Genomic DNA, 27,948 nt, shown 5'->3' with positions numbered 1-27,948 from the left:
CTACACATATCATCTCCTCATCTTACATAGACTGTACTCGATCTCCCACGGTCTTTCTCCCTACATTAGCCGACATGGAGCCGGTGGTATTGGCACCTGACAATATACCTCTCCAGTCGGATCGATCCAAGGACTTTTCCCCGACCGTACGCGAACGTGAATATCTCGCGAACGAACCAATCGATATTGAGCACCGATTTGCGACGTCAGCCTCCAATTTACGACGCGCTCACACTGTGGCACAGGGAAGGAACATCGCAAAATCAAATATTGGCATGAAAGTAGTCAGGGGAAGGGTTGCAACCTCTATCCTACGTGCCAAGGACAGCCATGAAGTACTGAAAAAGCGTCCTGTTAAGCGCTTCGACATCCCACAGGCCCCGCGTGATGCGCTTGCAGGTGCAAGGGAACCGAATCACTTCACAGTTGGAAATGTCGGGCAGAATGGCAAGATCTTCCTCAGGTATGGTTGGAGCAGGCGCTCAGGTTTCACGAAGCTTGGGAGAGACCACGAAATGACTAATGAACCACCTTGATTCGTTCAGGCCGATTCAGAATCCATTGCACAAGGAACCGCATCCTACATCCTTTCCCCCTCCACCTGCTCGGTCCAAGACCAACCACTTGCATGTGCAGTCACGCAGTCATGATGGGAACGACCCATCACGATGGTCCAATTCGCAGCTCTCTGAACTGCGCCCCGAATTCATATCGGAGGAAGCTGGTGAGGACGGCGATTCTGTGGTCACGGACGAGGCAGCCTCTGAGTACAACCGTCAGCACCAGCACCGCCAGCGCGCATATTCCTTCTCCACCGTATCAGAGCAGCAATCGGTATCGGGGGAGAACCGATACGGAGAGTTTCGGATCTTCATTGACAGACCCGACGATCGACCCAGAACTGCAGATGAGTCTCGGCGCCCGACACTGGATATCCCAATCCCCCACTACCGATTGGGAACGCCACAATTCAATACCGAAGGGAGCGCTGCTTTGCACAGCTCCGTATATTCACGAGCATCCCTGTCCGACAATTTTCGCGTCTCGGGATTCCTAAGAGAAAATTGCAGCGCTAGTCCCAGTCCTAGTCCCAATGTCTACATCGGGGGCTCATTTCAGCCAGAAAGGCCGTCCTTTGCTGCCTCCATGTTCTCTGGCCAGCCAGCTATGGAGATGCCTCGAGCCTCAACTGCGACGGTGAATCCGGTCTTCTACGAACTGAAGGAGCCCATTGAGCCCTCCATATACGATCGCCTATCTTCGAAAATGCATGACGGGTCTGTAGTCCGTTATATCTCTGGGACCAAGGACATCGGCGCGGCCACGCCAGCACGTCTTGTAGCGCAGATATCGTCCGAGTCGTTCATGGATTATGAGCTCGTGTCTGACTTTTTCCTCACTTTTCGGTCTTACCTCTCCCCCGGTAATCTTCTCTCTCTTCTGCTCGCTCGGCTGCAGTGGGCTATCAATCGACTTCAGGACGATGGCAGGATTATCCGCATTCGTACCTTTGCCGCGCTCCGGCATTGGATTCTCAATTATTTCGCCGATGACTTTGTCCCTGATTATGACCTTCGCGCTCGATTTTGCGACACAATCAATACCATGTACGACAACGTCAAGGCCCGGGAAGGGGGTGGGACGAGCGACTTGAAGATCTTAATCGACCTTAAGCGCTGCTGGCATGGCAAATGTGCCGCCTACTGGGACTTGCCGACAGGTCATATAGCTCCAGGCACAGTCATTGTCCCGGGTGGTCCCGACTTCGAAACAGGCCCCAAGGGCGAAGGCAACACTGAGGAGCACGAGTACGATTCCACAACGCCTGAAGTCAACCATGAACACCAAACTGGTGCCCAGCAGAGTCTCCCTGCTCTTCAACAGATCCAGCACGATCGGAACAATTCCACGGCTACGGCAAAGAGCATGCCAGCGTCTACAAGAAGCGATCATAGTGTTCAGGCCACGTCTTGTTCCTTGCCACCCAAATCCCCTAAGCGCCTCTCCGTACCTGTTGCCGCATGCAAAGCGCCTCATCCAGTGCCTATAATCCCCTCTAAGCTTCTATGTTCCCCACCCGAGTCCCCTAACGTCTCCCCAATGATAGCGAAGCGCCTCCCGTTCCATGGCCATGCGCACAAGCGCAGTGGTAGCTTTTCCGACTCCGTTCGGGATGACAGGGCGCCTTTGCCTTTGCTGAAGCTTGAACAGCAGGCGTTCGCTTCTCAAGAGATACTGAACCTAGGAAGCCTGATTCGCGGCGAGCTGTATCCCCCAGCCGAGTCGTACATGACCATGATGGCGCCGCCTTCTCCCCCTTTGCCCTCGTCCGCGAGCGCTGGCGCGCAGGACCGTCGCAATACAATAAATGAGATTTCAAAGCCTCCTGGCTCGAGTTCGGGGATGAAGACGATTATCGGGTCTATTCGCCGAGCTCTACATAGCAGGCACGGAGGGCAAAGCGTCTCGTCACGTGCCGCGAATGGCCAATGGAGCCCTTCAATGCGAGGGAAAACATCAGCCTTACCTAACAATGTAGCCTTTGGTTCTGATCTGTACAGAGACAGAAAGACCGCGGCGACGTCAAAGAGACCGATTCGAATTGATATTCTGTGCGACGAGGCGTTGCAAGAATATCATCGTGCGGTTGGCGAGGTAGACTCACCCCAGACGGCTAGGGCCCCCAGACTAGAAGTGACCGAGCAAACGATGGAACTGGAAGGCAAGAAGGCAGACCGCCCGGCTCCCGGCTTCGACCGCTCAAAGGCCAAAAGTCAGATTACCATGGGCAGTCAATCTATCGTTATTGTGGATGACACCGGGGTGGGAGATGTCATGTCTGGAGCTGTGCTAGAGCATTCGATGGGGCTTGAGCAATCTCCTGGCTTTCTGAACGCTGCGTACACACCCACAACTGTCAAAGCAGCCTCTCCGCGCCCTCCTTCTCATAGGTTGGATCTGGCAGAAGATCAATATTCTCTGCCTATCTACTATGAGGAAGCGGGCTCTGGGCCACCTAATCGAATCTCAAGGTTCCTTCGCTCATCTGGGATCTCTGACCCCCGCCGATCATTCTCCACGGAGCGTTTCTCGGTCTCTTGGAAGAGGACATCTCCCTCTCTTCGTCTCCGAAAGTATGCTTCTTTTCAAAGCGGGATATCGAGACAGCGTTCGGCCATGGCGCGAGAACCATCGCTACCGCCAGCTGCTGATTCGAACCCTTCTAAACTCGCCGTTGGAATGCAGGTTGGACCAACGCTTCGTCGGCGTCCTGGTGGAGATTTGCGGCAGATGCAGACCGTGGCTGGCCTGCCGTCGCGCCCGGATTCCGGGTCATTTGCTTCTGGATCAACCTATCGCAGCTCCTTCCCTGATAGCCTGATGAGTGGACAACATGTTGATATTTCCAGGCGCCAAACGAGCCTGATCCCTCCTAATCCGCGGTATGAGTTGATTCAGACTCACTCGTCTCAGATGTTGAGGCGCTCATTTGAAGCTGCTATTGCGCAGTTTGCGCAGATTCCGGATGACGACGACGGAGGGATCGAGTCAGCGTTGTTGAAACTGGAGGGAAAGTGGCCCGGGTCCCCTACCGGCGGGGAACCGGCAGGGCTCTCGCATGATGACATGTGCAGAGAGCCAGGCCATCTTCAACACGGTCAGGCCCTCGGGTCGTCTGACCCTACAACACCGGAAGTTGCTCACAGACGGTGCCAAACTTTGCTTGGGACCGATTTGCTCTATCCGCAAGCACGACGGCGCCTTTCTCCCTCCAGACCATACTCCGATTCGCTTGCGGGATCGGAGTCGGGGGAGTCGTATAGCTCAATACCACTTCTCGAGCGAGGCCTGAGTGATGAGTCGATGAAGAAACCCGAGCCGACATCAGGATCGCGGAACTCTACTTTGCTTCGGCCCAGGCTAAGCAGGCTATCGATCCAGGACACGACGGAAGTTGAGTCCTCTCATCCATCTATCGATATCGTTCAAAAGACCGATAGCCTTGAATGTATCCCACGAGGATCCACGCTGCCAGTGCCTTTATCCAGAGATTCTAAAGACCAACGGGGACGCCTTTCAGGACTTTCGTCCGAACTTTCTGTTGATATTATAGGATCACAGGAAGCTTTCGACTCGCGGCTCTCGTTGGACACGCAGAGTCTTGGGGATTCCTCGTTTGGGATTCCACCTCATCCTCTGGCTCACCCTCCTTCACCCCCGATGACCATACAGAATCCTCGTTCAGTGGCCTCCTGCACCACGCCCATGGACCCAGTTTTGTTTCCGGCGGAGCCATTAACTCCAGACCCCTCACCTAGGAACAAGAACACCGAACGGAACAATCTTCGCCCGGTGAACACGCACCAGGTCTCGGGTGATGTACTCTCTCAATCTGAGATGGATCGCCAACGCTACAATATCTCCAAGAACCCTGAACCAGACCATGTCCCATTTATTCTCTCATGTGAATCCCAGATCCTTGCTCAGCAGCTGACCCTTGTCGAGATGGCTGCGCTCAGTGAGGTGGATTGGAAAGACCTGATCGATATGAATTGGAGTAGCGGCTCGCCCTCCACTCGGAACTGGGTCCAGTTCCTTACCGAGGAGGAACGAAGGGGAATAGATCTCGTAGTGGGTCGATTCAACCTCATGGTGCGATGGGTAGTTTCGGAGATCGTTCTCGTGCGTACGGTGGAAGAGCGAGCTAGCACCATCGTCAAATTCATCCATACTGCCGCCCACGCGAGACGGATCTGTAACTACGCAACGATGCTGCAGATTGCCATTGCTTTGTCTTCTACGGACTGTTCGCGACTGCAAAAGACGTGGGCTCTGGTGCCGCCATCGGAAAGGCGCTTGCTGAAAGACATGGAACTACTCATCCAGCCTGTGCGCAACTTCCATGATCTTCGCATGGAAATGGAGACGGCCAATTTGCAGGAAGGCTGTATTCCGTTTGTCGGTTAGTGAGCTCTCGGCCGACGGTATCTCATAGACATACTGACTGGATTTTCAGGATTATACGTCCATGACCTCACCTACAACGCGCAGAAACCAGCGCAGGTAGCAACCCCCAACGGAGAACCGCTGGTCAACTTTGAGCGATATCGCACGGCAGCCAAGATCGTCAAGAGTCTTCTTCGACTGATTGACGCGAGCACTAAATACAAATTCGAGCCTGTGCCCGGTATCATCGAGCGTTGTCTCTGGATCGCATCGCTTTCCGAAGATCAAATTCAAAAACGCAGTAGGATGCTGGAATGAGCTTTTGATACCCCACTCGTTTTCTCTTCCTGCTTTGGTCTCTGAGTGATTTACTGACTTATTATTTGCATCTACCTTGGAGGAGTCTTGTCATTTTGTGCTTTTGCAATTGCCATGGTATACATCTATACCCTGCAGGGATATCATCTTGTTCATGTTTTTGTTATTCTGCGGATCATGCGTGAGCACTTATCACGTCAATTGGATGTACACTATATACCTGCATTTATTTAGCGCTTGGAGGATGGGACTGAATGGAGCAATTATTTGATGGTATTTAAGTGGGTTAAAGTAATAAGCAGTAACTTCATCCATGATTGTTGATGAAAGTGCGGCGGGTGTTCCACTACAAAAACAACAGGAGAAGCGATGATGAAATGCGGGCATGCTTTTTTCAAATTCCAGTTGGAGAGGATGAAACACGCCCTCTCGGTCGAGTTGATTGAGAGTGGAGCTGGATCAGGTCAATCACTCCCGGGTTTTGTCCACAAGTGAAAGTGGAAGCACTGTTAATAAATGGAAATCTCCGATGCTGCTATCTACGTAGACTGCCAGACATCACTCACTGCATAATCCATCCCACTCTCCATTCTCCTGTTTCCGCCCTGCTTCCACCACCACTACTACCACCACCACCACCTCCTCCTCCTCTTCTGCCCACGAGGGATCATTTTTCCCGCATAAATCAAAGAGGAGGCTTTCCTCCAAAATCACTACCAGTTCCCTCCATGGAGCTACTACGTCGTAATCCATTCTGACCCGCCCCGATTGCTTTCCTACCGGTTAAAGGTTAACAAACCACAACATGGATTCGCCAGCATCCCCCCGCGGGGTCTCCGACGAGTCAAATCCCAGTCAGCACAACGAGGTCGATCGAGGTCATGACTTGGACGAGACGGATCTTCAGCCAAAGCAGAAACCCAGAGTTCTTCCGGATGATTTACCCACGTCATTGGACGATCGGCGCTCTGTGCCCATGCTCCAAGAGACGGAGATGTATGATGCCTGGCAAGGTGAGTGGTACACCTTTATCTTTTCCCTGTTTGTTGTCGCGGGGTCTACAAGGACATGGTCTCGACGACCCCTGGTTGGTTTGCACGCAAAGAGTCCCTGGCAGCTAATGTAAACCTCATGCCCGCAGGCCAATCCCAATTCCTCACAACCCCCATCGCCGCAAAACCGCTCAGCTTCAGTCTCGCGCTCGACGACCACTCACACGATGACGAACATACTCTCCAAGCCCAGTATGGGCGCGGACTCGTGGCCTCGCTGGACGATGATAACGCGTCCACCATCACCGCGCGTCTGGAGGACAGCGACGCTCGGTTAATGGAGATGCTGGCGGCACAGGCGGCGCACCGGGAACTCGAATCGCTAGATGCGGACGAGGACGCTATCGCGAGCGACGAGAAGCTTACGGACGAGGAGAAGCGAAAGATCTTGCAGCGGAGCCTGAATATGGCGGCGAGTAATGGTGATGTGGACCGCGTGCATAAGCTGGTGGGGGGCAAGGCGAAGGACTACGTTGATGTGAATATGCCGGATGAGGAGGGGACAGTTCCGCTCATCTATGCGAGCTGTTTTGTGCGTATTTGGATATTTTTCTCTCGTCTGGTTGGGTGAGGTGCTGATTGAGAACAGGGACATCAGGATGTTGTTTCGGCGCTGCTCGATGCCGGGGCCAATGTCGACCAGCAGGATCGAAATCAGTGGAGCGCGCTGATGTGGGCCATGACGAACCGGCACAAGACCATTGCGAAGATTCTCCTCGACCATGGTGCCTCGCCGGATATCAAGTCTTCATCTGGCGGGACCGCGTTTGACTTTGCTCAGCCGGGAAGCGAGATCTCGGAGTATTTACATGAGAATGGGTACAATTTCGGACCGAGCGCGATCGAGGATGACTTCTATGATTCTGGGTTCGCACATGGACGGTTCGAGGAGGAGATTGCGGAGAATGAGATGAAGCGGCGCATGATGATGGAAGAGAGCGCTATCAACCTGGAGGTCGATTTATCGAGTCTGGGGCTCGATGAAAAGTTCGAAGTGGGTACACTATTCCGCAGAGATGTCAATGATGCTGACCGTGTAGCCGCTCGACGAGGACGATCTGGAAGATGAGCAGCAAGAGTTTGTCTGGGACCGATGCTTAAATGATCAGATGTTCGTGTTCCAAGAGCACGAACTAGAACGAATCCTGGACATCATCATCACCAACATGACCCCGCAACGTTCACCGTCACAGAAACCGGTGCCCGCAAATCTCCTGTTCCTCAGCGCGCGATATGCCCATTATCATGCCAGCCCCGAACTGCTAGCGGATCTCCTCAATTCGGCGACGGAGAAGATCAACGACGTCGTTGAACGACATCAGTGGGACATGACGATACTCGCATTCTGGATGTCAAACGCTACCCTGCTTTTGCATTACTTGAAGAAGGACGCAGGCTTGGTAGAATCGACTGTCGAGTTTCAACTACATCTGGCGGAGCTTATCAATGAGATATTCATCTTGATCATCCGCGACGCTGAGCGTCGGATGAACAAGGTGCTCGATGCCGCGATGCTGGATCATGAGACCATACCAGGACTGGAAGATGTGGCCTTTCAGAACGAATGGAAGCTCTTCCGGCCCAAGAATAAGACAAAAGCCCCCGAACCTGCCGAGAAGCGATTCCGGCCACCGTCTCCAAGGCGAAGAGCGCAAGTGTCGCCGCGAAATATCACTTCTTTACTATCTTCGACCTTATTTGTCCTCGACCTCTACGATGTACATTCGGTCATCACCACACAGATCCTCTCACAGCTCCTTTATTGGCTTGGGGCTGAATTATTCAATCGAATCATGACAACCAAGAGATACCTCGCGCGAACCAAAGCCATGCAGATCCGGATGAACGTGTCCACCCTGGAGGATTGGGCACGTACCAACAATAGACAGCCGGAGCACTACGAGAATGGGTCGACGACGTGCACCGGTGAAAGCACCATGGAAAGCGCGCGCAAGCACCTGGCGCCGGTCATTCAGCTCCTCCAGTGGCTACAGTGTTTCTCGTCATTGGGAGACGACCATGAGTCTCTCGTCACTACCTTGCTGCAATTGCAGCAGCTGACTCCTGCCCAGCTCCTGCATGCGGTGAAATCGTATCGACCGGAGGTGGGAGAAAAGGGTCTTACAAAGCAAGCGATGAAGTTTTTGCTTGATCTTCAACGCGATCCCGATCTCCTTGCCCGAGAGCAGCTGAGACTACAAGGCGCCACGGAGCAAGGGACGGCGGACGAGCCAGGACCGAAAGACGGTCGTCCACAAACCCCTGGACAAGACCGGCCTTCGAACGTCCCAGCTCCCGTCACCCCTGAGGCATCCACGCGCAGCATGGCGTCGCCTGGTTCTGCCAGTGCGTCGCCCCATCCAGGGCAACCATCACGGCCCGATGAGCGAAACGGAACGAACTCGGTGTTCCTGGATCCATCGCTTACTCTACCTTTCTCCTTACCTACCAGCACCGACATGTTGATCAGCTACGGGGCAGGATGGGGAGGAACAAACCGAGAACGAGCGCGAAAATACATTCCCACGGTTCCCCCCGAGGTTCTGACCCGGTTTGACCGCGAAGGATGATGCAAGGAATCAGGTGCGCTTTGGACTTGGGTTACAGCAGTAGCGAGCTAGCGATACCCCCGTGGAGTCATTGAATTTGGATTCTCGTATATACTTTTTGATCCTCTATTGTATCACCATTGCGGCACGAGCTGCGAGTCGGCATCTTGAAACGTATTCCGTGTACTCCGTATGGAGAGAAATCACGATAATCGGTAGACATTCAGACTCCGGTATGGCAAAATAGACATGTGAGTGGCAGGAGAACGGAGACTTCATTTGCATCAAATGAAATAGGATTGTGATCATCTTTAGGATTACTGGATGTGGACGCGATGAATCTTGGGTCGCGTGAGGCTATGTAGGCAAGTGTGTATGAAGATGAGTAAGGACGTCAGAGATCCTTTAGCTGAAACATCTGGCCTGAATCCGAGTCTAGGCAATTTCGATCATCAACGAAGAAAGATTCAAGGCAAGATTCACGGCTTGGCGGTTAAGTAATACAAAAGAGGAGAAAAGAAGCGAGCCTCGGCCGAAATAGGACGAGGAATTACCTGATATGGAAGGAGCCCTCTCCATCCATCTCCTAACGAGCTACTAACGACCAGCATATCCTTGCTTCCTTGAGTAACTCGAGCCTTGGAGATTCGTGATTGCCTCGATTGTACAGGGGTCTCAAGCCTCCGTTCTGTCTCATTCGTTGATGCATAGTTCAACTAACCCACTTTGGCAGAGCAGATTATGCGCTAAGCCGGCACTAATGCCCAGCTAAGGATTGGAGCTACTGCAATACTAACTATAACCCGTATGGCCATAACCCTATATACTAAACTAGGAATTGCTACCGATCCACGTCGGCTCCGATACTATCACCGAGGATCTCCAGGAACGCCAGGCATCAACATTTCTTCCCCAAGACATCAGGAAACTCAAGGTGAAACTTTTGTGAGAGTAAAGATATCAAGAAGCATCTTAAGAACAGAAGACAAGCATTGAGTTTGATTGCGATCGCCCTGTTGAGATTGAGCATGTACGGAGTATCATGGTTTTGCTGCAGTATGACAGGAGGGGTATCTACCTAATTCCTGGGTGGCCCATTAATGTGATATCTCCTTGGTCGATTCAGTCGTCAACAATGCGAAGTAGGTTATCCGCATTACGAAGAATATCTATTCTCACTTCATAAGGGGTTTATTTCATTACCGAGTACTCCTCTCTACAAAAGGTGTATCTCACCTCGGACCGTCCCGCTTCAGCACTTCTCTCTCTTAAACACTCCCTCTGTCGGAGAATTCCACGCCAACCAGAAAGACAATCGGCAAGGGTGATTGGTTTCTTCTATCTTGCCTACGTACTCCCGCAAGAAACGCCTCCAATCGATAGACACTTGCCTAGTCCCGGCCTCTTCCCACCTTCGTCGTCATCACAGAGCGCCAGAACTACGCAATGGGCGACTAGTCTCCACTCCGGGTGAACCATCAGACTAGAGACTCGTGTGTTTCCGTGGCTTTTGAGCGTGTGAATAAAGAACAGCTTGCATAAGATTCGACGATGACAATAATGAAGGGTTATTTGAGAAAGCTTTACCCACTTCTTTCCAGAACTCCTCGGCGTAGCAAAGCATTAATAATTGATACTACTCCGTACTTCCAACAATAATATTCAATATTAAATGCCAAACTCTAAGGGAATAGACAAAACTCCACTGATTTCCCGACCTGGCAGTTGTGGGCGGGAACTTGGCCTGTTCGGGTAAGTCGAACTTTCCCTCTTTGGGTCCTTCCTCTTTTGTTGATCTGGGGCGTTGTCCAGTGTCCTATTCGTATTTCTTTCTTTCTCGGACATCATATACAATCAACTCAATCCCTCGTCCCTCGTCCGCAGATTCTTCTGCTTTTCCCCCATCTGGCTTCTTTCTTGTCAGACATCAGCCTCTGGGCCTTATCCAATCTGGGCTATATCCTGCTCCAGTCAGCTATGCATTGGACTATCCGTGGTCGATCAATTGCATCCCAGCTCATCTGATGCAACTGATTGGTGTGGGACATCCTCTCTGATCTTTGTGCACTCCAGAGACTGTCGTTGACTTACGTCGACAGATAGACAGGCCCAGCTGCAGCTTGTCCTAGCCATTTCTCGCAGCTTTACTGCTCTAGCCGATGCTGCCAGATCAGTGTTTGGACTAGACAAATTTTTTGCGCTCATTTCTACTCGTCCCCCCTCCCCCACCTCGCCAAGCTTCCGAGTGTCTCATCGTTGACAAGACATGCTGCTCACTCTGAAACCTTCCGCTCAGAATAGGATCAAGGGTCCTCATGAGTACGCAATCGTCCGCCAATCTATTCCCACCCCGCGGTCTTCCCCGCCTACTGTTCCTGACGCCTCTGCTACCAGCGCTACGTCTCCGAAGACTTCGCGCAGAGTATTGCCCCCTCCATCGTCAATTAGTCTGCAACCGGACGTTGGCCGCTCCAACATGGCGCCTATGAGCCAATTACCCCCCGCGCCGCCGGGATGGAGCTCCTCGGAGGACTTACGCCAATGGCTTCAGGCTAAAGCAGAGGAAGACCGCAGATTGCAAGAAGAGGAAAAGACACGCCAGGAGTCTCTCCGATTAGAGCAGCGGAAGATCGAACAAAGCATGCTTCGTGATTCGCTGCAGTCGGGAGTTCCGCCTCAGATGATTCCGCTCATCTTCGCCGGAATCACTGGCGGCAGCCTTCCCCAGTCTGCTATCGAATTGATACAGCAGTATGCATCCCAGAATCCCGGCACACGCAGTAATGCGCCCCCTCCCCCTTCACACCCTTCAGCTCCTCTACAACAGCCATCCGCACTTGACCTACTACCGCCGCCCCCCTCACTCTCCCAGCGGCATCCACCTTTGGCAATCCCTGTAGACATTCGGCGTGACTCGCGAGGCCTTCCACCAACCACGTACGCGAGCCTTCCATCACACCAGCAACCGAATCCTGGGCCCGTTCTGTCTCAGCCTCTCACTGCCCATGGACGTTCTCCCACCATCCAGTCTCTCGGACGTCCTCCCTTGTCAAGCGGTGCTGGAAAGGCCACTGCCTCACCTTTGTCTCGGAGCAACGGCGAAACACATGTGCAGCATGTTCCACTCACGCTTATTAACGCACAGTATGCAACTGGCTCTTCACTTCCTCCGTCTCAGCCGGCGGGAGCCAAACAGGAACATCCGCCACAGCATTCTCCTCCATCCTTATACTTTCACCATTGGGTCCCACCGGGCCAGCCCCCTCCAGCAAAGAACCAATATGACTCCCCCGTGATATCCATTGCTCAGCCACAGCGCCGTCATGAGTACCACAGTTCCCCCGGTCGAAAAAGAAAGTCTCAGAATCCTCATCAGCCGGCTCCTCTTCCATCTTCACGCCCCTCGGACGCTCTCTCCTCTTCGTTGCCGTCCTCCCGGCTTGGTTCCCCGACCGCCAGCAATCAACCGCCAGATTCTCGAGCCCATCACCGCCAGCGCAGTGACGCATCTAGCTCGCATGATTCGCGAATGCAAGACCATCGTGAGGCTAACCAAGGCAATGACTCGTTACATCAGAAGGCTGGCGTATCGAGCACGAATCAACGGTCGGGCGACTTGAGCCCTACAAAGGATTCAAATTGTCGAGATATACCATCCGACAGTGCAGGCGTTCGGTATCGGGCTTCCCACATGTCTGACAATGTCAACAATTCCAGCAAAGCCGAAAATGCTGCTGAAGCTTCTTAGTCTTAGTTCAACGACGGGAGTCAGCTCGCTGGTGGCAGATATTCTCCAGAATTCCCACTATTTGATCTTGGCCTTTCACATAAAATTGGCAACCAGATAGATCGATGCGGGGCTCACGGACTAATTTATTCCTCCATAGACGACGTGATGAATTTCTTGACATTTTATTGTGCTAAAAGTTGCTTCTGGGCCATTTAGATGATATCCTTTCATGAGGGGATTTCCTTTCTGTGTACTTGGTTTTCCTGAGATATGTTCAACATTATTGTGAGCATGCACATCTATTCTTGCAGGCGATATGTATAACAGATAGTGCATCTGGCGCCGTTGGTGGCATGGGGTAATGTCCTGTCAGTCTTATGACCGTTCAGCACTATGTCCTCATGTTGTGAATTGTGGATTGTACAAAAATATTTTGATATATAGAATGACATAAATGTGCCGCTACCACTAGATCAAGCAGCTGGCCCAGTGAAGAATTGTTCAACAGCTTAGTGAGCCGAAAAGATACGCATACGACCTGGCTGATGGACAATATATCTCTTGATTAAGTCTATACGAAACAGGCACACATAGTGACATAACGATATGACAAGATGGGCCTTGCTTGGGGTATCAGGATTAGAATCAAAGCAGACTAGGATGTGCCCTTGCTTCAAGGGACGACTGTGAAACGTATATAGGCGGTCTGGACCACGAGTTGATAAGTGTCAGGACGGAAATGAAGGGGCAAGACAGAGCACGACAGGAAAGAAAAGCGAGAGGATGAGATACGTGCCAGAGAGTCGAGGACAGGATGAATGGAGCCAGAAAGGAAGATACGAGACAAAGGAGCGAGGTTGTGAATGAAGTAGAGAGAGGAGGACCCTAGGGGAATGAGAGTATTGAAGCGAGTGATGGAGGTGACATGATATTTATATTGAGGCGACGCTCGTAACCGCCGTCGACTTATTATATCCGTTGCTGGAAAGGGGTATTAGGAGTAGTGGTAATGTAGTATGAGCGTCTCGGGGGAGTAGTCTGAAGGGCTTGTTGAGTATTATCCTTCGGTGGACTGTCGAGTATTATCCTTCGGTGGACTGTCCAGAGAAAAGCCATTCACCGGTGGTGAAAGAAAATGGACTCCTAGATGTTTGAGACGAGAGAGATTCTGTCTTGCCCTCCCAAATGTAATGCAATGGCCGTTAGAATATTATGTATGAGAGAGACTGCTCGTCAATACCCCATGTGTGGGGTCCTGGTCATCAGTGGAATTGTGTAGACGGATTATATGGCAGGTGGTGCCGTGCGAATGTATAGCGATTATTATAGATGCGATGCGGGCAATTGAGTATGGACAGGACATGTGGTGGTCTGATTTGAGGGTAGATGAACGAGGTCACGCTTTCATCCCCCCTTCTTGCGACGATGAACTTTCCATTCCGCCTTGGCGACTCGCATGAAAAGTTCCACGTCTTGGATAGGGACCCAGCTAGTGAGGACCTTCATGGCATTCTCAAAGTCCGACTCGAGGATGATCTCTCGCATGCCATCGATGAGCGCGGCGGACGTGGCATGGAGGACGTCCAGGCCCCTGCCGAACGCGCTTGTGACTTGTGGCTCGGACTTGGGGGTTCCTTTGCCGGGCGGTTCCTCCGCATCGCCGAGGAGCATAAAAACATCCCATACGCGAAGTTGAGCGGGGAAGGGGATGGAGTAATTGAACAGCGTGAGATACCAGCGGGTACCGTACGCGGTGGGCGGGATTCCCAGTTCGTTTAGTTTCGCGGCGACTTCGCCGGCGTCAAGCCATTCTCGTTCAAAGTCACTGAGAGCTTCCATCAGACCAGAGAACCCAGATTGGTACAGGCGCTCCAGTCCTCGTAGCTGCCACAGTCGGACAAGCATGATGAACGCATGCTCCTCATCGTAGTAGGCGAGGAGGGTGGCCGCAAGCGCCGCCATACCCTGTACATAGCCAGTATCGGGGAAATATAAGGACATTGCGTGCAGCACGCGGAACAACAGCCTCTGTCCACCACGATAACGGCGGCGGAACATAATGTGACTGGTTATCGTTCTGGGGACGTCAATATCGATCTGTACATCGTCAGGGGACGAGATGAGCTGAAATTCATTGTAAGCCTCGACAAGCTCCTGTTCCGTCGGGCTGTCGCTGCGCCGCTTGGCGCTTGCCTCTAAGAATGCGTACCAGGCCGTTGCGCGCCATCGGTCGGGTATACCCTTCCATGTCCGCTCGATCAGCTTGGTACTCTGAGTGTCGAATTCAAAAGTCATCCCGCCGCCGAGTGCGGTTCTCCGTGTAGGCTTGGCCATCTTTGTCCATTTGTCCTCACGTTCCCACTCTTTCTTGCGCATCGCGCGAGCTACGGCGGAGTCCCGTCCCGTTCCAGAAGCAGCCGCATCGCTTGGAAGTGTCAGCATGTCACGCGCCTCATCCTTAAACCGCCGATCGCGATTGTGCGGAAGATGATTAGCCGCCTGGCGGAATCTAGATGTTGACCGTCGAAGAGTGGAACTGTATGTGCTTTGCGATGACGATGGACGCATAGATGGCGCAGATATCTTGCGTGTTGGTGATCGACCCGAAAATGATCGGTTGCCCCCCAGGGCTGACGGAGGTCGGATGGAATGCTTCCGTCGCGGTGTTTCTGACGCCAGAAGCAGACTGGTAGAAACGCGCTGGATTGGACTATGCTCCGTGCCGTCGGCCGAGTTGAAAGTAGTACTCCGAATGAAGCCGTACCGATCGACATCGCCTGCCTTGATATTTTGCCAGTATTCAATACCACCGGCCAGTTCGTGGGGCTCCCTCTTTGGGCCAGAACCATTGCTGCTGTCAGGTCTAACTGACTCTCCACCACTCGCGCTGCGTCCAGATACGGCAGAAGCCTCCGTTGGTGTGGGAGCAACTTCCTCCCACAGCACTCCGTTCTCCATTGCAAGGGACTTGGCCACCTCCGAATCGGTCACATTTTCGTCGCCTTTCTCGTACATCAACCTGACTCGACGCGAAAGCATGTCCTCGTCGGCCGAGATCGCTCTGCTCGGAACACTGCTGTGCCTCGCGCGCAAATATGACAATGGTTTCGTCCGGCGTCGTTGCGCCCCATAGAGTTCTGGCTCCGCACTGTTCTCCTCCGCTACAGTCGCTGGTGCACTTGCTTCACCCGTCTCGGCCTGCTCTGCCTGTTCTATTGACGGTTCTGCCGCTGGCTGCGGCTGCGGCTGGTCTTGCTGCGGCAATTCATGCTTTGAGATCTCACGCTGGAGGCGCTGCCTATCCTCCTCCTTGATAAGACTGCCACGTTTCGAAAATCGCATGGACTGCGGTCCGAGGCCATCAAGTGAACCGTTCGGGATATCAAGCGAGATCTTATTGAACGGTCTCTCGATCTGAGGCGGAGGCGGGGGTGACTCCGGCCTCCTGTCAAACTCTCCAGATCGTTTCCCTCTCAAAGCGCTCCATTTGCGCTCAGACCACCGAGACCCTGGTCGAGAGCCCGGCCGGGATCCAGGCCGAGACCCGGGGCGCGACCCAGCATCATTGACAATGATACTGGGAATACTGCGCACCGACCGCCGGCTGAAAGTAGAATGACTGTCCTCCGGCGGCGTCAGCCTCTTATCCTTTGCGATTGACACCGAGGAGGGCGCGAGGCCCGATTCCGTACTGCTGTTCTGATGCGACGCCAATGCAACCGGCTCAAACTTGCTCTCGTGGTTGTCTGACGATGATGCGCTCGTTGACGCCGATCGCTTCTCTGAACATATCACGTAGTCGTGGGGAGTAGGTACCGAGGCGGATCGAATGGCCCCAGAATCTGCGAGGGCGACGGTGTCCTCGTAGCGCAGGGCAGAGATGGTCGAGTCCGGTTCCGTCATGACGACGGCAGGCACCGAAGAAGAGCGTTGGTCCCCCATGATCATTTTCGCTGACCAATTTATCCTGGCATGACTTGCAGCATCTGGGGTGATAGAAATGTAGCGACTGTAATATTATGGATTCTTTTCTGTTCGTTTGGATCGAGAAGTACAGACAAATCTGTTTTCAAAGGGGAGGGCAGGCAGGCGGGGACGTGGACGACGGCGAGGGGGCGCTTTGGGGATGCGAACGCAATCAAGTCAAATTCGCTGGACTCTGCAGGATGTTGGGCACAAAGAATACCAGATCGGGGTACTCAGGTGATAAAAGGAGCGAAAATGAATGACAATGGCCCAAGGGATTGAACATGATCGGCCTCCCCGTCAAGGAGGATGAATATGGAATAATAAGAGATAAAAAAGAAGAGACTGACGAGGCTAGCGAGCACTTAGTGTAGGTAGTGGTCACTGGATAACGGAGCAGTAATGAAGTACCAAAGTAGTACCGCGGCTCCCTGGATGCTTGGCAAGGAGGAATTAAGCTTCACTTTCTGGTTTGAGTCGAATCTAGGGAGAAGTCGATAGCAATAGAGGTATTGTCTAGATGTATCTAGATGCGCTAAATGTCCTATGCAACTCAAAATGGATGCTTACTATCCTGGTTTCGCATCATCATTGTGCTTTCTAGCTCATGATAGCGTCGGCTCTTATTATGTGGAACGAGTTCGGTCTCGCCATCCTGAGGCAGCAAGGCTACCTCTCCTCCAGAACTCCGTGTCTTCTACAGCCTCTGATAATACTAGTTTAAAAAAAAAAAAAAAAAAAAAAAAGGGAAGGGGAAAATTCGCTTACCTACGTATCAAGATGAACTCGGAAAATTAGACTAACAACTGAAAATTCAACGCAGGGATCATCATAGGGGGCTACAATAAAAACGATTATTGCACAGCTGAACTCCATAAATGTCCCACTTTGGGCTCCAGACTGCAAAAGCCGCGCGCTCTGGTGGGTCAATCGCGGAAAATTCGTTGAAAGCCGAGTATTATTGACGAAGTAGATATTAACTATTATTATATTTGGAAAGGACAGATTTATCGGCTTCGATCTATAGAAGCAGACTCTTATCACTGGGTAGTTACTGTGGTCTGATCTAACTCTTGAGTGGTGGTTCTTGAAGCCGTGCGATCTGAATCCACAGGATAGATTATTATGATGTGCCTACGGTGGAGCTCACTTCCCATGGACAGCAATAAAGTCTAGAACATAACCATTATATTACCTTAAACACGGTACTGCCACGAGGGAAGAGGTTACTCTGACTACAGGAAAGGTAGATATCCCTTGAGTAACAACTACACCCAAGTTCTCCCCAATAAACTACTCCCTTACAACAGACTATCACCGGTCTTTTCTCCCGCATCATTTTTTGGGATATTATTGAAGGGATCAAGCCCTTGACAATCCTTCCTTAACGCAAGGACTTACACACGTCTCTATCTTTTTCTCTCTTCCTGTTCGTTTTGTTGTAGCTTTCCTGTTTATGGCAGTAATCCATGTCAACGTCATTTTATCCGAGTCCTAGATACACAAACACACTCTATAACTCCGTGGCAGCCATATACCAGTAGGCCATCAATGCAATAAGGGGCGCTGATCCAATACAAACAGTCCTGCTGTAGTGATAAAGGTGAAGGGACATTTCAAGGCCATGCACTAGGCCGCAGCGGCGGTGTTGACTCGCGATCTGGATGGCTCCTGCGCTGATCGTGCTGGTTCAATGGGCTCCTGAGGTAGCAGCTCGATTTGACGCACTAAGAAACTCTTCTCGTCCGTGAACTGGTCGTCATCCGTGCGATCCATTAAGAATTTAGGCAAGAATTTTAACAAACGGTCCCGATTGTTGATGAGAATCCGTTGCACCGCGACCGATTTGTTAGGATTTGCGACGAATACCTATGCCACATAGCTCATCAGCAAATCGTCGACTTGCCGCCCATCGTTCGCGCCGAAGAAATAGAGAATCATACCTTGAAAACGTGGAACCCCTCGTACTGAATCATTTTGCGATCATCTTTGAGCAATTGCATGCAGAGTTTCAGATTCTCCCCGCTCTCCACATATGCCATCATCACGCTGTAATTGGCTCGATCCAACAGGATCTCACCGAGAAGCTTTATACTCTGGCGCTTGGTAACATAGGAACTCGACTGGATGAGTGCATTGAAGCGCGAAAAGAAGAGATTAAAGTTAGTGGTGAGGTACGAGGTCACAAGACTCTTGTGACGAGTGAGAATATCCTATGTCACGGTTACTCCTGATGCCTACTTCAATCATACCAGGCGTTGCTTACCCTGAAAGTTGTAAAGGAATCGGCGCTCACTTCGAAGCTGCTCTTGTCGATCCAATGGAAAAATCTCCAAAAGATGCCATTGCCTTTCTGGGGAATATCGGGTTTGACTTGTGACAATCTGATCGCGGGTTGACCCTCGATAGTCTGGTCGTATAGGATGATGGCCGCACACACGTCGAATTTGAGTGCTTCTCTCAGGATGGCGCCACAGGGCATTGTGCTCTCGGTCGATTCGTATCCCCGACAGAGCTCGACAATGATCTCAGGACGGTTGTGTACAATATAAGAAATGACTGGGGGGTCGCCATTGTTGGCCTGGGCGGGTCGAAAACGAAGGATCTGAGAGAATATGGTTTGCGTATCTTTTCTGGCTTGAAAGGGAAGATGACGGAGGTTGCGGGCAAGTTCGTATAGCAGATCTTCGTGGACAGTGGCTTGAACCAGAGCATGTACTTGTTCCGGAGTCGTCTCAGTCTCTAAAGCAGTCTGCAGTCAGCATAATGACGTTACTCTTTCCTAGAATGAACCGGTGAGGCGAGACAATGGTGCACGCTCCCTACACTAACCTTGAGTACCTTGGACGATCACTTTCATTTGCGCAAGTTGCTTCGCCAGGTCATCTTCGACCTGTATGGAGTTGTTAGTAAGCTGCATATTCGTACAATATGTGGCATAAACAAGCAGAGGGAACCTCTGAGACTGACCTTGGCAGCTGCCGGAGCTTCTCCTAGTCTTAACAATAGCTCCTTGATTGTTCGGACGACGTCAGAAGGAGGCCGTTGTCGATTCCGCCAGAGGAAAGCCATTTCCGTTGATATAAATAATGTATTATGTATCGGACAGGAAAGTTTGATGTAGAAGAAACAAAGAAAGGATCGGAGACACTGAGCTATTCAGTACATGTGAAAGATGGAGGGCAAGCAATTGATCCCTAGCAGAAGCAGGGTAACATGAACACTTGATCTGTCTCGACTGAAGGAAGCAGTGAGCCTGTACAAGGAGAAGAGAGATAGAGAAGAAGGAGATGGTGGTGGTGATGACGATGATGCTGATGATAATGAGGTTCGTCTCAGCTCCCACTTGTTATCTGCCCTATCGGTCTGAGGGGGACAAGCTGTTGTCAGGCGGAGAGCCGATAAACAAAGTACCCAGCCAGCATCGGGCGGGGCAACCAGCGGGTTCTGTTGTGATAACTCAATTTTTTTTTTCCTTTTTACCGATTCTGGTCCCCTCAATCGCTTGAACCCCTCCATCCATATATTTACATGGTCCATTGGTCGCCACAATCCCATCCAAAATCAAGAATTTTAGAAAATAGGAGTGCAGAAATTTGAATTGCCGTTGTCCAGACTTGAATTGAGTCAATGTCTGCAACAATCCCCTCGGACCGTCCCTTGAGGGACCAAGATGCCCTCTCGACCGCCTCCTCAGACGATTCGGATATGAGCAACGAAGAGGGATGGGAAGATGTTGAGCCTGATGACGAGACACAGCCAGTAATTGGCCTGTTTTCCGATAAGGTCTACCCCGATGTACAGTCGATGCTGCAGGAGTCTAAAGACAAGCATGGCTTTGACTTGCGGAAGATTCGAAAGGATCTTGGTGTGTAATATCCATTGTTGGGCGCTCTGTCCTCGTTATTGTTCTGATACTCCCAATATGGGCACGATCATGATTGTTTGCGAGAAATCCTAGCTAACTTGTTACGTTCCACATCAGACTTGGATTTTCTTGGCACTATCAAATTAGTCAATTATGTTCGGTCTCAAGTCAAAGCTGGGAACACAACCCCGGATGTCTCCTCGAAAGATAACTTTGAGGACGAGGCTTACTTAAAGCCGGTTCTCGAAGATGACGCCCTTTTGTATAGCTTGGACGATATCGAAGACGAAGAATCCGCGACAGCCGGTACCACTGTGGCAGAGCGCCGCGTGATCGAGCTGCAGGAGGACCTTGAACGCCTCCAGAGCCAGTTCACTGAGTATAGAATGGCTGTGCAAAAGTCAATGGAAGAGCAGTTGTCCAAGGAAGATGAGAAATTGGGGTCATCGCCCAGCGGCCCGTCCGGCAAGAAGATGAGCAAGGTTGAGGAGGCAGACGCAGATTACTTCGTCTCCTACTCGTACAATGGTCAGTTCTCCACTGGTCGTCGAGCCCGGATATGCCTTTTGCGCTGACGGTTATATTTTTTTGAAGCCATTCACGAGTCCATGCTGAAGGACACTGTTCGTACTGACTCCTATCGCGATTTCATTTACGACAACAAGCATCTCTTCAAGGACAAGGTTGTCTTAGATGTCGGGTGTGGAACTGGCATTCTCTCCATGTTCTGCGCGAAAGCAGGTGCCAAGAAGGTCATCTCAGTCGACAATTCCAATATCATTGACAGAGCCAAGGAAATCATCTACGAAAACGGGTTTGGCGACGTGATCACGTACGTATTTTTACTTCCCGTGAGATATTTGTCTACCGGAATCTAACATTGGATCAGATGCATTCGTGGCAAAATTGAAGAAGTCACTCTGCCTGTTCCCCAGGTCGACATTATCGTCTCCGAATGGATGGGCTACTGCCTTCTATTCGAGGCCATGTTCGATTCGGTCATTTACGCCAGAGACCGGTATCTCGCTCCAGGAGGTCTGATGGTACCCTCAGACGCCACCCTACGTATTGCGCCGTTCGCCGATTCCGAGTTCATCTCGTCGCACATCTCATTCTGGGACAATGTGTACGGCTTCAAGATGGGCAGCATGCGCAAGAACATCTACGACGACGCTCTTGTTCGTAGCGTACAGCCTGCGGCAATTCCTGGTGATTCCGACATCTTCCTAGAACTGCCGTTGCACACCATCACCGTGGAGGAGCTCTCGTTCCTGAAGGAGTTCCAGGTTACTCTGAAGGAGGATATCGATGCCCTTGACGGTTTCGCTATCTGGTTTGATATTTTCTTCATGCCCTCTAGGGATTCTACTATCCCGAAGAACGCCGTTCCTTCAGAAATGCAGAAAAAGGGTTTCGTCGCCTTCACTACAGGCCCTGACGGACCGGAGACGCATTGGCAACAGGGTGTTCTCCTGATCGATCGCGAGAGAAAGAAGGGAGTCGCCCTAAAGAAGGGCCAGACCATCGCCGGCAAGGTCGGTTATCAGAAGAGAGAAGAAGGGTCGCGTTCGCTGGACATCACCATCGAGTGGGACACTCAAGCGGGCGAGCAGGGGAACCAAAAATGGGTGCTCCAATGATTTATGACGCTTGATCAAAAGTTCGTCTATTATTGTAATTCATGATTCATACTTGGTTGGCACCAACATACCGCTCAAAATAGAGAAACGCTCAATTTCGAAAACAAATGCACATCTCATGAAGCAACCATGGTTGGCTCTGCCATCCGTAGCTATGTAGGGGTCAACCCTTGTAATCAGTATAAGTATTGTTCACATCAAGACCAAGCTTCCATAATGAAAGGTGTCACGCATGGCGTTTGTGCGACTGCGCCTCGCGAGCTTCCCCTCGGTCTTGGTCATGGTGATCACGATGACGGTGCGAATGGGAGTGGGAATGGGAGTGGCGGTGTCGCCTGTGGGAATGATCGCGAGAACGATCGCGACTTCTTTCGCGGCGATACGAGCGATGTCGGTGCGAGCTCCTCGATTTCTTGTCCTGATGTTTGTCAGGTGCGTCAAGGCGGAAGTTTTCAAAGCTATCCCCAGAGTCTGACGCTTTTGACCTTGACATTGATCTCCTTCTGCGATGACGCGACTCTTTCAGTGTATCTAATTCCCTCTTTCTCTCCTGGTTCCACTTTTTCCGTTCAAGCTCGACCGACTTCAACTGGCGAACTCCCCTCTTTATCGCCGCAAGTGGATCGTTGGCATCTAGCCGGGCTCTCTCCCTCTCCTGTCTCATCGGATCCTCATTGCCCCAAACATCCTTTTCGGGCATAGCATCAGGCGCCAAAACATCACGACTGGAGGAAGAGTACCAAGGCATTTGGCCAGCGGACTGTCGATACCCCGCCGCATTCGAGAAGCGCATCGTATATTGGTCCTCATAACTCCGGTTCTTGTCAGCCGCCTCCTTCTCTGCCTCTTGATTTTTCTCTGCTGGTTTCCGCGCTGCCTCGGAAGGAAATAAATTTATATGCCCTGTACTGTCTAAAAGTGGCGCATCGCTGGTCTTGGACACAGCGAGCTCCTCCCTTTTCGCCAGCATCAACTGAGCATCTTCCCTCGCGAGTCTGATATCGCGATCCGTATCATTTTCACCTGCCAGCCGTCTCCGCTTTCTATATCTTCCAGCATCCTCTCCATGAGTCCTGTCGCGTCGGGTATCTGATGGAGCAGACGGCGGGGGTGGTGGGGTAGAGGGCCGTTCGCCACGGAGGATTTGGATTCTGCGCTCAGCATCAATTTCTTGCATACGACGTTCCTGTTCCTCCTCCCGGGCCTTGGCCTCAGCTTCATCACGCCGTACACGGGCGATGTTCTCGGGGTTGTAGACGTTCCATGACTTCTTGCCGAGTAGGTGACTGCTCAATGCATAAGTATGCGCGATAGATTTACATAAAAACAAATTCAATGAACTTACAGAGGCATGGTGTATCGAGTAGTCTGCGAGCGACCTGGTCACGCAGCATCAACCCAAGCGAACTACCTGGACACGACTGGACATTCAACGAGTTGCCGGAGATCTCCCCAAGGCGATAAGGGTGGATCCTCATTAGCTTAAGCCACACCGATCGGCCAAACGGAGCTTCACGGGCCGATGTGGCTAATTTGGAGCTCCCAGCAAGAGAGTAACTCTGCCTCAGGTATCTACCTAGGTACTCCGGACTAGTCTCCATCTTCCTAAGGTAGATACCCCCGCCACGTTATACCCACGTCTCTTATGGAGTAATCTCCTTAAGTTTATCAAGTCTCATACTTCTTCTCTCCCTGATTAACCTTTTCAATACACACATCATCTCCGGTTTCTAGCAACACTCATACATTCCTTCTCACATACACAGGTTATCTCGCCGCAAGCTTCAATAAGCTACTCCGGCTCCTATACCACACTTGCGTCTCATCGTCCACCGCGCCCGTCAACAACAGGGTCGCAGCCATCGCCTAATCGAATCGTTCTCGAATGTCCCACCTTTGTTAGAATCAACATGTTCAATCGCAACAACTATCCATCTGTACCGAATCCTTTCTCAGGTCGCCCCTCCTCTAGAGGCAATGCGAGTCCTGGTCAAGGTCCCCCACCTCCCCGAAGAGATGGGTATGATACTGGTCATTCGCCGATGAGTGGCGCAGGGTATGAACGATCGCCGCATCAGTTTGATCACGATGTCCAGATGACTGATGCGTATAATCAATCAAGGGGTTATGGAACTCCGCCGCCCAGGCCAGGTTACTCGCAGACACCTCCAAGAAACCCAGTAGGAGGCAGGGCGCCCGGTGCATCAGCCCAGGTATGGACGCTACGGCCTGCGAAGAGCCCTGACAACTCGTATACGTTTGGGAACCTGTAAGTTTTGTGCCTTCGAAGTTCGGATTCTGAAATTACATAGCTAATAACAAGCAGTGTTGCCGTCTCAACACAGGACTTCCCGCCTTCACGCGATGGACTTGATCTTTTACTCCTTGTGAACGATCTCTATGTCTTTTCTGCTCGTCCTCTCGATGGTTTCCCTCCTGGACATATCAGCATGTCGGATCCCCAGCGGACATGGGCGGGCGTTGCTTTCACAGATTCAGTCAAGGCTCAGATATACGATCCGTTCAGTCAGGGCGGACAAGCCTATCTCGGATCGACAGATATTGAAGTCGGCTTTGCTGGGAAAAAGAGGGTCGAGACTCCGTACGACCAAGATGAGTTAGCGAACGCCGTGATCAAGGTATATACTCGTTTGGATCGATGACGTTTGGACAGTACTTACCTTCTCTAGAACTTTGAGAACCAGATCTTCTCTCCTGGTCAGAAGATTTTGATGGATCATAAGAGCATACCGCTGCTCCTGACTGTCAAGACCGTTCAGCGGGTCGATCTTACATCGGAGAAAGCTGGGGCTGCTGCTGGAAGCACAGAGACGGACCCCACCGCGAGAGGAATCTTGACAAGGCACACCCAGGTTACTTTCTTCAAGGATGCCCGCACCGGTATCAACTTGAAGCCATCGAATCGTCGCCCCGCCGCAAATTCTATCATCACACCCGACTTCAAGTTCGAAGATATGGGAATCGGAGGTCTTGACGCGGAGTTCAGCACAATCTTCCGTCGTGCGTTTGCATCGCGTATCTTCCCTCCTGGATTGGTCGAAAAGCTTGGTATTCAGCACGTGAAGGGTATTTTGCTATACGGCCCTCCCGGAACGGGTAAGACCTTGATCGCACGGCAGATTGGAAAGATGTTGAACGCGAGGGAGCCCAAGGTCATCAACGGTCCAGAAGTGCTGAACAAGTTTGTCGGCCAGTCGGAGGAGAACATCCGAAAGCTGTTTGCCGATGCAGAAAAAGAGTATAAGGAAAAGGGCGAGGAGAGTGGGCTCCACATCATTATCTTCGACGAGTTGGATGCTGTGTGTAAGCAACGTGGCAGCGGAGCAGGTGGTGGCACAGGCGTTGGGGACAGTGTGGTCAACCAGCTGCTGTCGAAACTCGATGGTGTTGACCAACTGAACAATATCCTCCTGATTGGTATGACCAACAGAAAGGACATGATCGACGAAGCTTTGTTGCGACCGGGTCGTCTCGAAGTGCACATGGAGATTTCTCTTCCGGATGAGAATGGACGGGCCCAGATTCTGAAAATCCACACCCAGAAGATGAGGGAAAACAATGTTATGGATCCAGACGTTGACCTCGCTGAGCTCGCGCTCCTTACTAAGAACTTCTCGGGCGCTGAAATTGCTGGCCTTGTCAAGTCTGCGTCTTCGTTTGCTTTTACCCGCCATGTCAAGGTCGGTACCATGGCCGGCATCAGCGAGGATGTCGTAAACATGAAGGTCAACAGAGCCGATTTCCACCATGCGCTGGAGGAAGTCCAACCTGCTTTTGGTGTGTCAGAGGAACAGCTCTCGAGCCGTATCCAATACGGCATCATCCATTACTCCCCTACAATCAACGAAATTCTGAAAGAAGGAGAGCTTTTCGTCAAGCAAGTCAGCAATGCTGAATCCTCACCTCTCTTTTCGGTTCTTTTGCATGGTCCCACCGCTAGTGGGAAGACTGCTCTGGCCGCTCGAATTGCGATTGATTCAGGTTTCCCCTTCATCAAGCTGATTAGCCCTGAGGATATGGTCGGCTTTAGTGAGATGGCCAGAGTCCAGTACATCAGCAAAATTTTCGATGATGCTTACAAGAGTCGCACGAGTGTTGTCGTCGTTGACAATATTGAAAGAATCATCGACTGGGTCCCTATCGGTCCTCGTTTCAGCAACACTATCCTTCAGACCTTGATGGTCTTCCTGAGAAAACAGCCTACCAAAGGTCGCCGGCTGCTGATCCTTGCTACCACAACTGAGCGCGCTGTGCTCAAACAGTTGGACATCTATAACTCTTTCAATTCGGATATCATGGTTCCCAACGTGATGGATTACGATGAACTGCGTTATATCATGGAGCAGTCCGGAGCATTTGATGCCCCTGAGATCGACCAGGCTTTGGCGGAAGTTGGTGGCATCACCGAAGATAGAACTATCGGCGTTGGCGTTAAGAAGGTGCTTTTGGGTATTGAGACAGCGAAGCAGGATCCCGACAAGGTGGGCCGGTTTATCCGTGTCATCAACCGGGCAATTGAGGAAGAGCGAACTTTCAAATAGACCTTTGCTTTCTCATGCGTTGGCTGTTGTATATCGAGCATAATCACATCTACAAATACTAAAGATGGTCATGGCCCTGGGGTTGACATGTACGGAATGATGTATCTTTCAATGAGCCCGCGCCAAATTGTGCAAATGGTAATGCTGACACTAACGTAAATATACTCGACATAGTCAAGTTTACTCCAGCCTGAAGGTCGATGCACTTGCCGAGGGAGATCCAATCCCTAAGGGTACTCCATGATTGAGGGCAGTAGCATTCCTAGCTTCTCCTTCTCAGCATTCGTAGATGTTTTTCGTTTCTTCCACCCATACATCGCGCAGAAACCTCCACTGGCCGAGCTGAAACCCTAGAATAAAGTCTTAATTGAAGGGATGTCAGGCTGCGATCTCAGCTATTCAAGCAGCCTATCACTAACCAAACTATAATTTTCTACTGTCTATACTCCGTAGTACATGGGCCTTTGGAGCCCAATATCGTAACACGCTTTTTGGATCAGAATATACATCCACAGCAAATACTTCGGAAACAGTCAGACCTTAAGTTGCGAGCACAGTACATCATATAATTAATTATTCAATCCTGACACATCGCCTTCAGCAATATCTTCAGAGAATCTTCCATGTTCGTAACTGTGTCGCAAGAGCCATAGTGGTCTTCCGGGTTTCAGGTTGTCATGATTCAGGGGTTAATCACATTATCACCATCCACTTTATATCGACTAGTCGCATCACGTTCAACTAGTCCAGTTGACTATCGATAGCAATCCTTAATTAATTAAGGCCCTTATTCTCTCTATTGCATGGTGTTCTCACCATTCTTTTTGAATGTCTGGAGGTAAACTTCTCGCATGTTTACTCCAGGTCAAGTGACACGCTCGGAGTTCTTAACCGTGGTTCTTTGCCTGGATACATCGTTGTACTTCGCGACTACTAGGTGATTTACAGGGCTACGACTGACGCGTACAGGAAACCAGGGACTACGCTTCTACGTGAGGGAAGACCGCGCGTTTCGCATCTACAACCTAGGCAGACTGCGAACTTGACTACGGGCATCTCGAGAACAAGCTCTACGACTTCATCGGGGGCATCAATCGCTATCTACAAAGGAGCGAATCAATGAATACTGTCTCTACGCGTCTGATGCGCTCCTCCAAACGCGTCCGAGGTGTAACTTGATGCCCAAAGTGTCCTAGTGTGCCTTAGGGCTGCAGTTTGTCCTCGGGCTCGTTCGCCCGCAAAAGCGGCAAGTAGAACGATCCAAAAAGGAGGGCGGAGCGGAGAAAAGGCGGTGCGAAGACGTCCGCTGGCGGAAG

General features: G+C 51.3%; 8 protein-coding genes across 8 annotated transcripts; 5 read left to right on the top strand and 3 right to left on the bottom strand.

Moving 5' to 3' along the window:
- Positions 1-74: 74 nt before the first annotated feature.
- On the top strand, positions 75-5,265 carry ALT_1560 (mitotic regulator LTE1; the record flags this gene model as incomplete). The annotated part of the gene is made up of 3 exons (XM_033558533.2): positions 75-463; positions 546-4,963; positions 5,018-5,265. The coding sequence occupies 3 exons, from the start codon at positions 75-77 to the stop codon at positions 5,263-5,265; spliced, it is 5,055 nt and encodes a 1,684-aa protein (XP_033414424.2).
- Positions 5,266-6,070: 805 nt separating this feature from the next.
- Positions 6,071-8,887, top strand: ALT_1559 (dilute domain-containing protein C25B8.08; the record flags this gene model as incomplete). Its single annotated transcript, XM_033558532.2, has 4 exons — positions 6,071-6,278; positions 6,407-6,849; positions 6,907-7,311; positions 7,358-8,887. The coding sequence occupies 4 exons, from the start codon at positions 6,071-6,073 to the stop codon at positions 8,885-8,887; spliced, it is 2,586 nt and encodes an 861-aa protein (XP_033414423.2).
- Positions 8,888-11,132: 2,245 nt separating this feature from the next.
- Positions 11,133-12,614, top strand: ALT_1558 (uncharacterized protein; the record flags this gene model as incomplete). The annotated part of the gene is made up of 1 exon (XM_033558531.2): positions 11,133-12,614. One exon carries the CDS (start codon positions 11,133-11,135, stop codon positions 12,612-12,614), a length of 1,482 nt encoding a protein of 493 aa, XP_033414422.2.
- A 1,386-nt stretch (positions 12,615-14,000) lies between these two features.
- On the bottom strand, positions 14,001-16,544 carry ALT_1557 (putative TBC domain protein; the record flags this gene model as incomplete). Its single annotated transcript, XM_033558530.2, has 1 exon — positions 14,001-16,544. The coding sequence occupies one exon, from the start codon at positions 16,542-16,544 to the stop codon at positions 14,001-14,003; it is 2,544 nt and encodes an 847-aa protein (XP_033414421.2).
- Positions 16,545-18,191: 1,647 nt separating this feature from the next.
- Positions 18,192-19,634, bottom strand: ALT_1556 (Mo25 family protein; the record flags this gene model as incomplete). Its single annotated transcript, XM_033558529.2, has 5 exons — positions 18,192-18,431; positions 18,506-18,775; positions 18,829-19,304; positions 19,395-19,455; positions 19,533-19,634. The coding sequence occupies 5 exons, from the start codon at positions 19,632-19,634 to the stop codon at positions 18,192-18,194; spliced, it is 1,149 nt and encodes a 382-aa protein (XP_033414420.2).
- A 558-nt stretch (positions 19,635-20,192) lies between these two features.
- On the top strand, positions 20,193-22,070 carry ALT_1555 (protein arginine methyltransferase RmtB; the record flags this gene model as incomplete). Its single annotated transcript, XM_033558528.2, has 4 exons — positions 20,193-20,430; positions 20,548-20,958; positions 21,025-21,262; positions 21,320-22,070. The coding sequence occupies 4 exons, from the start codon at positions 20,193-20,195 to the stop codon at positions 22,068-22,070; spliced, it is 1,638 nt and encodes a 545-aa protein (XP_033414419.2).
- Positions 22,071-22,262: 192 nt separating this feature from the next.
- ALT_1554 (uncharacterized protein C5E4.10c) lies at positions 22,263-23,423 on the bottom strand (the record flags this gene model as incomplete). Its single annotated transcript, XM_033558527.2, has 3 exons — positions 22,263-22,488; positions 22,655-23,356; positions 23,416-23,423. 3 exons carry the CDS (start codon positions 23,421-23,423, stop codon positions 22,263-22,265), a joined length of 936 nt encoding a protein of 311 aa, XP_033414418.2.
- A 557-nt stretch (positions 23,424-23,980) lies between these two features.
- Positions 23,981-26,632, top strand: ALT_1553 (AAA family ATPase SEC18; the record flags this gene model as incomplete). The annotated part of the gene is made up of 3 exons (XM_089599180.1): positions 23,981-24,339; positions 24,397-24,709; positions 24,761-26,632. 3 exons carry the CDS (start codon positions 23,981-23,983, stop codon positions 26,630-26,632), a joined length of 2,544 nt encoding a protein of 847 aa, XP_089456326.1.
- Between the last annotated feature and the right edge of the window lie 1,316 nt (positions 26,633-27,948).

This window comes from Aspergillus lentulus (assembly GCF_001445615.1).
Source record: "Aspergillus lentulus DNA, contig: Alt04, strain: IFM 54703, whole genome shotgun sequence".
In the NCBI taxonomy this organism is placed as follows: domain Eukaryota; kingdom Fungi; phylum Ascomycota; class Eurotiomycetes; order Eurotiales; family Aspergillaceae; genus Aspergillus; species Aspergillus lentulus.
This window is presented reverse-complemented; position numbering and strand designations above follow the sequence as displayed.